The 12068-nt window shown below is 47.7% G+C and overlaps 2 protein-coding genes across 5 annotated transcripts in view; one reads left to right on the top strand and one right to left on the bottom strand.

Moving 5' to 3' along the window:
• LOC139042008 (uncharacterized) overlaps positions 1 to 5292 on the bottom strand; it is a 28660-nt gene extending 23368 nt beyond the window's left edge. Inside the window, exon 1 of one of the 2 annotated variants that reach the window (XM_070497430.1) lies at positions 4909 to 5292. In XM_070497430.1, the coding sequence (XP_070353531.1) occupies positions 4909 to 4975 (67 nt within the window). In that variant the 5' untranslated portion in view covers positions 4976 to 5292. The remainder of the gene's footprint in view (positions 1 to 4908) is intronic. The other variant, XM_070497431.1, reaches the window with a different exon arrangement.
• LOC106825753 (SLAM family member 9-like) overlaps positions 1 to 12068 on the top strand; it is a 52452-nt gene that overhangs the window by 13698 nt on the left and 26686 nt on the right. The gene's annotated exons all lie outside the window — the stretch shown is intronic.

The raw sequence follows: 12068 nt of genomic DNA on the forward strand, positions 1-12068 counted from the left end.
AAGTAATTCTACACCCAGTCTTGATTTGTTTGGTTGGCCCCCTTCAGGTATTGGTTCCCTTTTTTGACCTGGATTACAGTTCCTATTTCTATTACTCCTTGGAATTCTTGTATTAGTCATAATATTCAAAGTACTTACCGTTTTCTTTGCTCAGTGTTGTAGGGTGGCATGCTGGCTAGAGTAATGATTGCTGAGTGACTTGAGATGGTCAATCAGTCTTACAAGCCTGGACAAACTTCCTTTTTCGATAAAGACTATGCCAAATAACTTATTTTAAAACAAATCTTTTCAGATATTGAATTATCAACATTTTTCTTGTACCCATTCTATAATTGTAAACAATGTGAGCATGAGGAGTCACGTGAAGTATATGCACAACATTTGTGTGACAATCTAAATTAATTGAAAAATTATGCAACCCATGAAATGCGTCCTTTGTTAATAAATACCACTATGCTTGTCCATTTCCCCCCAACATCAATAACTTGGCAACAAATGAGATCAAAGCCTAGCACTGAGGGACGTGATGCACCCAGGGCAGGCAGCAACCACCTAGCACTGAGGGACCATACTTTGATCATCAATGCTTTCTATTGAAAGATCATAGGTAAAAAGGGGGAAAACAATGAATAAATGAGAAGTGATAGTATATGAGGAAGGCATTTACTTTAAAACTAATTCAGCCTGACCTTGTTTTTCCAAAGGGCCTGGTGTGGCCTGTTCAGCAGGCATTGTACATGTGCTTTAAGCATTTACTATGTTCCAAAGACAGGAATGATGCCCTTAAATATAGGTATGTAATTTGCCCCCATACCAGCATTTCTTTAAAAATAAGCATCTTTTCCTTGGAACTAAGGATTCATTTCTGTTCTGCTGTGTTCACCTTGTGACCACTGACCTGCTGACCACCATCCTGCTGTGCCAGCTAAGCACCTCGTGACAGTAGGAAAAGGGCTATTCCTGTCATATGTGATGTATGCTCTTTGTCCCAAGATGGTATACATCCACTCTGTACACTTCTTTGGTGCCCTTCCTTCCTTGGAGAAGGTAGGTCCTGGGTTATAGTCCTCAAACGTGGCTCATAATAAACTCATCCCAATTTTGATTTAAGATTGATTAGGGATTATTTGCATCAATAGACCTAAATCACTGAATAGAAGGCAAGGGGCCAGGGTTCAGGAAAAGGTAAAAATGAGGGAATTTCCAAAGACCAATGATTTAATAAAGAGAGCTGCCAGAGCTTACACAGCAGCAAAGCTAGATCTGTGTATCTGTGTGGTCTCCAACTGCCTGACTCCTGTTTTCTGTCTCTCTCTCTTTTCCTCTTATATTTAAATAAATTTATTGTATTTAAACATATATTTAAATAAATTTATTAAGTGATTTCTCACAGGCTACAGAAAAGATTCTTTACTATGAACAGGGAGATGGAGTTCCAATTTAAAAGAAAACTGAGAGAAACCACTGGAGAGAAGTTGGTGCCACAGTCTTTGTGAGATCAAGGTTCCTGCTTTCCAGTTCTCTTCCCAGTGCACTTCTGGAACGATAAAAGATAGAGGAAGGACCAAATCCAATAACGACTGAACAACTGGCCAAGGGCAGTTTGATTACAGCCATTTCTATCTCTCATATACCAACACATCCTGTGCCCTCCTTGAGGATGCGTGCAAATATACTTCCATAAAATTTTTTCCTTCTAAAATTTTAAGGAACTAAAATTAAATATGATGACATGATGCTATATCCATTGAATGTTTTAAAAATTATTCTTTTAAATAAAGGACAAAAGTTCACTAGCTCAGTCAACTTCAATTCTTAGTAAAAATGAGTTATTCATGAACCCAGTGCTGCCTGAATCAGCTTTAATCCAAAACGCATGTACAGGGAAGAAATTTGGTTATGTTAATGTTTAAGGGATAGAAAGGACATTGTTGCTAGAGCCACTGGGCCCCTCCCACTTCCCTGTCCTCCCCTGTCCTATGAGACCCCATGCAGCCTGGTAGTGGCTGCTCTCAATCTGCTTAGAATTTGGTAAGGCTGATGCAAGCTTGGATGGGGCAGTAACAGCTGAATTTTCTGCTCTGAGGGACTTACCACCCTCAGTGGTTGTGTGGCAACCAATAGCACACAAAGAGAGGGCAGCTGGGGACAGAGGCAGCTTCCTCTGCACCCTGGTCCTGCCATGTATGCAGCTCTCTGAGAATGGTGACAAGTGCTACAATGGCAGAGCAGTGGAAGTACTCCCAGAGGAGCCAGCATAGACATAACTACAGCTCAAGAAAGAAAAGACCCAGGAGGACTCCTTAAAGTGCTCACTGACCCCACAGACTCCATGACCCTAACCGGGAAATGATAGCATTCCTTGAGCAGAAAAAGGAAATAGAATTCAGATGGGGGAAGGCACTAAGGGAGCAGCTGTTTCCCTATTGAGAAACATAAAAGGAATAATTTTCCTAGAGGCTGGAGTGGCGGGAACAGAAGTTGTGAGAGAAATTTCTGTCAAATAGCATAGGTTCCTCTCCCTGCTTAGTAAAAAATTCAGAGGTTTGGGTGTGGGAGTGGGGGTGGGGAGGGTTAGGAGAGGAGGGCAATGCAGCCTGAGTCCCCAGCTCTCTGCAGTCTGAGGCAGAACGTGGTCCTGGGGCTCTTAGATACCTGGGCTAAGATGTAGTAGTGCTGAGCTCTCAGGCAAGTTCATTGGCCTCTCTGAGCCTTGGTTTCCTCAAACTTAAGATGAGGGTGGTGTCATCTACTCAGTGGGGCTACATAGAAAGCCAGATTCCTGCCATGTGTCACAGTGCCTGGTCATTAGCAATGGGTCTTCCGTTGTCCTGTCCTCCCTGCCTCAGTATCCCTCCCAGCCCCACAGGAAACACATGGTGCTGTGAGGCTGCAATGAGAGAGTGTATGGAACACTCCAGGTGCAGATCTTGCCTATGGTAGATGCTCAGCACATGTTTATTCCTGTCCCTTCTGACCAAATCCTTTCCATCTTCTCAGTCACCCGCCCAACCTGGCTTACCTGGAGCTGTCATTGTCACCACCTTAATGTTGTAACTGGCCCATATGTCATTTACCCTCTCACTGGGTTCCAATATTTTCACTATTATAAATAGACCAAAATGAATGTCTTTGTTCATAAGCTTCTTCTGCATGAAGGTTTTTCCCAGAAGTGGAGTTACCAAGGAAAAGGTAGAAATATTTTATTTATTTATTTGTGTATTTATGTGTTTACTTATTTATTGTGAGGAAGATTGGTCCTGAGCTAACATCTGTTCCAATCTTCCTCTATTTATGTAGGATGCCACCACAGCGTGGCTTGTCAAGTGGTGGTAGGTCTGCACCCAGGATCCACTGGGCCGCCAGGCCACCAGTGGAGCAGACAAACTGAACCACTACGCCACTGGGCTGGCTCCCAGGTATAAATATTATAAATGCTTAAATGTTTCTGACACATCAAATGTACTCTCAAGAAGCTTTTACTCATTTAAAAAGCTGCCTACAACATATGAGAGTGCCTGTTGTAGTGTCCCATTGTCAAATGGAGTATTCACATTAAAAAAAAAAACCCGTGCTGATGTGACAGGCAAAATACAATACCTAGTTTTCTTCATTTGCATTTGTTTGATTACCTGTGATGATGACTGTCTTTCAGGCTTATTTATCTTGCCTTTTTTTCCCTTACCTTCGTCCCTCACATCCTCTGCTCATCATCAACAATCGTGGTAATATTTCTCCTATTGATGGGTAAGGGGGAATGGACTTTTTCAAAGGTTCCCACGATGTTCGCCACAGTGCAGGAGGTGGAGGGCAGTGGGGAGCGCAGGGACCTGTGCGACCTCTGTGTTACCACAACTGCCTCACGTCCCAGAGGGAAACCTTTCCTGTTTTCAACTGTTGGATCGCGATATCACTGTCGATTATGAAACAAGGAGACATCACATTTTTTACAGTGGCCATGGGCAAGTTTTTATCCAGCAAGAAATGTGTGATGCTGTATACATGAGGAATCTGTGTCCCTGTTCAGACACCGGTCGGAAAGTGCACAATTTCACCTACTCTCCCAAGAACACCTTGAGTGAGGCATTATTGTATCCATTTTCCAGGTGAGGAATTGAAGCTCAGAAAGATAAAGCCACTCTGCCAGGGTATTTACAATTTGTCCAAAATTTTATGGTCAATATGTGGCAAAAGCAGAATTTCGACCCAGCGGGTATGACTGCTGAATTCAGCCCCTCGTTCCACCACAAGGAAGTTCTGGGGACAAGGGCAGGGGACCAGGCCACCAAGTCCGAGCCTGGTTCCCACGAGGCAGCTCCTGCAGCATAACCCCCACCCCCACGGAGAGCTCAGAAACAACCAGTAACCGCACAGAAAGGTCACCAGCAGAGCGAGAGAGGAAGACCCCACTTCCCTCCCACACCTGAAGCCACACATCCCCATCTCTGCAGGTGGTGGCACAGCTCAGCTGTCCCTAATGATGGCCAGTGGCAGCTTTTCTGACCCCTCACTCCCCACACATGCCCTCCTCAGCCTGGGAGGAGAAGAAGGAAGCAGGCTGGGCACTGGGGAGCGGATGGAGACAAGGACCTGAGACTGTGGATTTGTTCCCACCAAACAGGGAGGTGGAAAATGAGACACTGGTCTGAGGATCTCAGCGGCAGCAGCCCAATGGAGCAGGACAAATAACTGCCCTTTGAGGTAGAGGTTTGATGGAGGTTTTCCTGTCCTGAGGAAGTTGCAGGCATCCCAGAAAAGCCCCAGCCCCCTTTTCCTCCCCCTCAACCCTCAAAGAAGCTGGAGGAGTCAGAGTTTTAATACCATGCAAGCCCCAGCTCCCGCTCCCACCTGACTCCTCAGCCTCCTCCACACCTGCCTGGAGCCCCCGCCACCTGCTCTGCTGCTCACCGAGAAGGAGGCTCATTTGCAGCATCAGGGTCTGGCAGGAGAACCAGCTCGGGCACAAGGAGTCCATGACTGTCTGTTGATGAGGTTAGACCAGTGGCCCCTCCTCTCCCCACCCCCGGCCCCCTCCCATCCTCACTCTCCTCTTGAATCCTCTCAGCTCACACTCACCTTGCCTGGTGAGTCAAGGGACATAAAAATTTGTGAAAGGAATGGTTTTTTTTTTTTTTCTGAGAACAATCCATGTTGATTATATAAAATTTAGAAAACAGAGAAAATTGTCCAGAAGAATAAAAATCACTTGTTATCACACCTCACAAAGCTAACTACCACACACGTTCTTTTCCCCCTGCTTTACAGAGATATTACTGATATATACCATATGTATGTTAAGATGTACAACATGGTGATTTGATAAATGTATGCCCTGAAAAATGATTACCACAATGAGGATAGTAATGCTTCCATCTCCTCACATAATTACCAGCTTTTTGCACGTGTGATGATAACATTTCTGAGCTACTCTCTTAACTTTCAAGTGTATAATATCAGCTCAGGGCCAATCCTCCTCACCAAAAAAAATTAGTTTGGTTATATATAACAGAAATACCTCCAATGCTAGTGGCTTATAGATAATACTAGTTTAAGTTTTGCTCAAACAAAACAAATTGAACCCAAAATGCTGTACATGCATCCAATGGAATATTATTCACTCATTGAAAGGAATGACGTTCTGATACACGCTACAACATGGATAAACCTTGACACATTATGTAAGTGAAACAAATGAGACACCAAAGACCATATAGGATGCGATTCCACTCATATGGAAGTCCAGAATAGATTAGCAGATGTTCAGGGCTGCGAGAGGGTGGGGAAGAAGGGAGAAGGCAGTGACAGCTGAGGGACGCAAAGTTTCTTTGTGAGGTGGAGAATGTGTCCTAACATTGACTCCTGATGGCTGCACATCTCTGTGAATACACTAAAGCCATTGATTTGGACCCTTGAAGTGGGTGAACTGCATGGTGTACTCAGCAAAGCTGTTTTTACAAATACGATTGTGTTAGAAGTACAGGACAAGACCAAGTGCTTTGGGGCCAGACTGACCTGGGTTCGAATCCTTTCTGTAATTTGTCAGCCTTGGATCTTGGACAAGTCATTCTACTCCTCTGAGGCACTTGCTCAGCTGTGAAGTGGGTGTAATGAACCTATCTGCCCAGAGAGCTGTTGGAGGATTAATGAGATCATTCATATCAAGTGTTAGTCTCTGTGCCTTGTACATAGTAAGCACTCAGTGAATGTCAACTGCCTGAAATATGCCCAGAGCACCTGCTCAGGGGAAAACACATAGACCACATGATGTGCCTGAGGCCCACAAGGCCTGTCCAGACACCTGCAAATAAATGTGGTAGAAAAGCAGATTTTGGCCTTTGAAGACAGCTATGGGAAATGTGTCAAAATTATGTTAAGGACTAAAATATAGTGACATCCAGGCAGAGAAATTAGTGGTAGATATTTTTCCCAGGTGGGGGTCTGGGGGCTGCTCTGTTGCTCACATTTTGATAAATGCGTCCCCCTAGATATGCAAATCCTACAGAGAACGGGGACCGTGACTTGCCTGCCTTCCTCCACACATTCCCTAGGCTGAAGGCCCAGAGGAAAGAAAGGGTGAACACAGCAGTGGAATGGTTACAGGAATGCAATGGGCAGAGGCCAGCTCTCGCTGGAGGTCTTCATGAGAATCAGAGGCAGATCTAAGTGACAGATGGGTTCAGCCCCAGGAGATCCCGCTCTGGGAGGGAGAAGTTCTTCCATCACCCACATGGGGAGGTTTAAGCAGTAATAGATGCCACCATCATTTGCTGGGTCCCATGAGCTCTGAAAGCCAGGGGGGAAGACAGCATTCTCCTTGATAAAGCTTGTATCCCACATGATGATGGTGGTAGGAACAGTGCTGCATGTTCTAAACGAATCCCTCAAGAGGGATCTCTGGCTCAGGATTAGTCTGGTTTTACACTGATTGCTGTTTCAGATGGTGAGGCCAATGGGGAGCGTGCATGTGCTGAAAACTGCACCCAGAGACTGCAACCCTAGGGGCAAACATTCATTGAGTCACCCCGTATTTTTTCCTCCTGCACATGTGAAGTAATTGCATTTCTTGTTTTGTGATCCATTTATTCCCGTCCTATGGCCATGTATATCTAGTTTCTTCTGTGTTTCCATTTGCTTAGGTTTCACGGCATTTCTTTCTGGTGAGTGGAGAATCCACTGTGTGTGTTGGCAAGTATGTTATGACGCACATTTACAGTTTTCTTTCATTGTAAAGAGTTTCAGTGGTTCATATCTTGAAATATAGAAATCAGTTGACTGAAGGGAATAGTGGGTATTTATACTCAGGTGTTTCCTCTCCCCAAGGACAGTTTTATTTTTTGAAGGAAATTAGGAAAATGTACTGCCAGGAGGTGGCGCCCCTGGAATTCCGGTCTAGTAGTGAAGCCAACACATTCACAATGGAGGAAGTATCTCTATACAAGTGGATTCTTGATAACATGGAGTATTTGTTGAGCAGTTGTGACCGCACTGGGCTCACGCACAGGGCCCCGTTTACTAAATCCAGAGACTCCTGAGGTAGGAACGTGTCCCCCACTGTTGTGGTAGCTCGTAGGCTTGGATAGTTCAGCAACTTGGCCAGGGCCACTCAGGTAATAAGTAAAAAAGATGAGATTCAGACCTAATTGTGTCTAGTCCTAAAGCCCCACATTTCCATGACAGCCGACTGTGGCACTGGCACATCTCGGGAGAGTCTAACCTGAAGGGCACTAGTCAGCACAGAAGCCATGCTGGTCAGTGTGTGTCCCCAGGATAGGGGTCATGAGCAGTCTTCCCACCACAGAGGTGTTTCAGTTGAGTCAGGAAGTTTCAGAATGTTCCTGAATGTGGGAGAAATAAGCCCCACCCTGACCATTGCAGGGTGTGTGCCCAGCGAGGTCCCCATGTGGTTGTGGAGAGAACTTGTTAATGGGAAGAAAGTGTCTTGGGTCAGTGGTTTGACTGGGGAGCCTTTTACTGCAATGAATAACTTGGCATCTACTTTATATGTCATCCTTGGCATAACTTTGTCATCCTTAGTGCATCAACAAGAGTCTGAATGTTACTGAATATTGTAAACATTTAGAGCTTCGGGACATGAAGTACTGTGGATGGCTGTGGGCTTTGAGATTCTCTCCCTAAGAGGTTCAGAGTCCTGAGGGAAACTAGGCAGCATCCCTGAAAGCAGGGTTGAGAAAATGTGGTTGGGGAAACCACCAAGAAGGCACTAGAAGGCAGTCAGTTTATATTTAGTAGGGTCTAGAAAGGGGGCTGGAAGAGGGGTCAAGAGCAGGGAGAAGGGCAACAGACACCTATTGAGTGTTTATCTAATGACATAGAAATCCTTTTGTCCATTTCACAGATGAGGAAACTGAGTTTTGAAGAAATTGAATAACTAGCCCAAGGTCAAACAGCTACTATGTGGCAAAGCTGGAACCTGAACCTGATACCAGTGCCCAATGTCTTTCCATAATACCAGACAGCCTCTCAGAAAACACGGTCTTCATTCTCACCAGAAACCCACCATCCCAACTCTTCTCTGAGCAGTTTGTCTCAAATCCAGGAACACCTACAGGCCTCTGGGCGATTCTGAGCTCAGCCACTAAGTGGCGACATTGTCTGGCTGTGGCTCAGGCCCCGCTCCCCTGGGGACGTGAAGGAGGGAAGTAGTGGTGGCGTGCCTGTTGGCCCTGCCCTGTGCTGGGTGCTTTTGGTACTACGTTTATTTAGTCCTCCCAACAAGCCTGTGAAGTAGGTGTTATCCCAGTTTACAGATGAGGCCATTGAGGATCTGCTCACGACTACACAGCTTAGTGGTAGAGGCAGAAACGGAATCAAGGTCTGTTTGTCTCCAATCCTGCATCCAAGCACGCTGGGCTCCCAAAGAAAAAGGCATCCTGTGCCCTCAGGATACACAGTCTCATGGGGAGGTAGAGGGGTGTGGGGGACCCCACTTGAGTTTGGGCCAGGACTGTCTAGTGAAGGAGGAGGGTCCATGAGGAGTCCCCAAGTCTCAGCTCTGGTTGTTGAAGGGGAGAATTAGGTTTTAAGGTGGAAATCAAACACAGTTAATACTACTCTTGCGAATCCCTTAGGATGCTGCCGTATTGCAGGCCGACCTCCCACCCTCAGCAAATGTTTCCTCCTGCTCTGGAAGACACGCCTTTTCTTCCTGATGAAACAGTGGGCTGGTATGAGGGGCCAGGCTGTATGAAACCTGTGTCCTGCATATCGAAACATCAGATTCACCCAAACACAGTGGTGTGCTGGAGCCAGCTGGAACTGGCTGTGAGAGCTGCTTTCGTGCATCTTTTCCCAACGGTGTGTTCATGTCATTAAGGCGGTAGTTTGAAATGAGCCCTGGTAGGAGTATTTACACCACAGAAATTTTGAAGGCTGGACACCAGGGCTTGTTCCTCCTGAGGAGCCAGCTGTTAGGCAGTTATCAGCACACCACTGCCCACCAGGAAAGGCCGGTGGGAGCAGAGAGATGGACCAAGGGACCCCAAGGCTAACCCATGGATTTACAGCTTCCCTCTCAAGTTCCATCCAAGTCCTCAGGTTTTGAATAGAGTAAATATTACTGGAGTAGAATTGCTGCCCAATTTAAGTTGCCTCTTTTTTCTCCCTCTTCTGTTTTGTTGTTGAGGGTAGATGATTCAATTTGAGTAGTAAAACACAAGTATGCTGTGTACTCACTGGAAAGCAAGATGGCTGACCCTGGAAGATGTCTTTGGGCCCAACCCATGATGGAGTCATGCCTGGGTCCTAGGGAGGTGGGGCACCCACCCGGGACAGGGTGGGCCGTGGTGTTAGCTAGGGAAGGACAGCACACACGACTGCTCAGGGTCTGTAGGGACAACTAGCAGAGAGGAGCTCACATTTGTTTTCCCACAGAACGGTGTGGTCTGCGCCCTTGGGGGCCCAGAATCTGCCAGAAAAGGAGGTGCTGGGTGAGTTCATGCTGCCTGTGAAGCCACCTCGAGGCTCAGTGAAGGAACAGATGGTGACCAGGATGGGAAGGGAAGTCCCTGGCAGCGCCGAGACACAGGCGTGCTCAGTAAATATCTGCTGAATGGAAACCAGTGATGGCTGCCATGTGTAGTTTAGCTGAAAGCTGGCTGTCTTGTTCGAGAGCGTATGTGACAACCCAGGGTCCTCACAGGCAGGGTGGGGACTAGGGTGAGACACCCACTCTCAGCTGCCAACCTGCACTTGCAGCAGCCCAAGTGGCCTCCTCGCCTCACCTGTTCGCAGGGCCTGGGTCCTTCATCAGACGGGAGAGGACAAGAGCCAGTGATGCCTGTTGGTGTCACAAATGAGTGATGACTTGCAAAACTGCTTTGAGAGCCCAGCATGGAGATCACCTAATTCCATCTGAGACAGAAGAGGGCAGGCCCCGAGGGAGGCCATTTGAGTTGCTTCTGGAAGTGTCAGCAGAAGTGACAGGAGATGGAGGGAAGGGTGTTACTCCAGGGAGCAGGAGCAGGCGCACAGTCTGGAGGCCGACAGGCCACCCTCTCTTAGGTCCAGAGGGGATGGCGATTGGCCCCTATAAATGGGGAGGTCTTTTCCAAGTTCACTGTGTTGCTGGGGGGACAGGGCTCTCCCTCTCCTCTGTGTCTCCTCAGGAGAGAGTCTCCCAGATCCCAGGGCATGTTCTCAGCAGCTGTGCATGGGGTCTGCAGAGCCTACCCTCTGCCCTGTGGGGTCGAGTGGTGTGGCCTGAGCCGCTGGGTGGGCAGGAGGTTGTGCTGGGTGTCGTGGCCTGTCCTCCCCCACTGGATGGACGAGAGATGATGGAACCCGTCCAGCCGAGACCCATGAGGGAAACCGTGTGATAAAGGAAGTCCTGCAGAAAGGGGCTGACTGATGTGGGTGGGATGAATGTCCCCGACAATCTGAGGTTAGACGGGAGCCCTTCAGGGGAGCTGAGCCCAGGCAGGGGAGGGGAGCAGTCCTCACCAGTGGGGCTTCTCCAGGTTTAATGGTATTGTAGTTTAGATGGGATGGTTAAGACTAATGGAAAGACCTTGTGAAAGGCAGACTGAGACACTCCCTAGGATGACAGTGCTCCCTGCCCCAGGGAGGAGGGAGGGTTCACCAGCCTCCAGCTCAGAGACCTGCGGGTCCCCGGCCCTGCTGGAGACCAGCTGAGGCTCCTCAGGCCAGCAGGCTTTGCAGGCATGGGCTGGGCTGGAGGCGCAGGCCCATTTGTGATGCACTGAGTGCAGGGGGAGGCGGCTGTGGTTGGCCAGGGGCCGCCTTCGTTCTCAGAGCTGTGAGATGCAGCCACAGGCCTTGGTTTCCCTGCCTGGGGGTGGTGTGAGGGAGGTGAGAGGCCGCTGTGGGACAGGCCTCCCTCCCCCTCCGTGTGGCTTCTCAAGCTCTGAAGCCGTCTTAGTGTGGGAGATTCATTTCCCTGAGAGGCCCTGGATCTGGAAAGACCATGGGTCTGAAAGGCTGACCACCTGGTTCTAGGCCTGGCTCTGCCACCTACTGGCTCCTAGACCTTGGGCTTATGCAGGAAACTCCTTGGATCCTCAGTTTCCTCATCTGTGAAATGGGAAGGTAATCCTAATGGTGCCTGTCTCTCACAGGTGGAAGTGCTTGTAAACTGGAATGTGCTAGACAACTGGGCGGTGTTGATGATTTAGCTCTGGATGCCACTGACAGACTTGAGGCCATGGGAATGTCTGTTGCATAGATTCAGCAAAAACAGATTAAGCTGTGTCCCCATTTATCCATCAGTCGGACTTCTCCCATCCGTAACCCTTTAGAACTTAGCTCAGGGCAGAGCTCCCACCTCATTGCCATGGGCACAGGGACCTGTTTCAGTGGCCTGAGCACAGGAGCCCTCAGTGCCCAACATTGGAGGTCCCTCACCTCCAGAATAGTGTCTTAGGCTGCCCAGCCTCACAAAATAGAGATAATTGAAAACTGTCTCACACAGAACAGTGCAAGTATTTTTGGTATTATGTATTGTTTGTGTCAAGCTTTTAGTTGTAGACTTACCATTCTCTTCAGCTGCTCTAAGAAGAAAAATGTTTAATAAAGGATATATATCAGGTCAA

The sequence above is a fragment of the Equus asinus genome, chromosome 25 (genome assembly GCF_041296235.1).
Source record: "Equus asinus isolate D_3611 breed Donkey chromosome 25, EquAss-T2T_v2, whole genome shotgun sequence".
Lineage (NCBI taxonomy): Eukaryota > Metazoa > Chordata > Mammalia > Perissodactyla > Equidae > Equus > Equus asinus.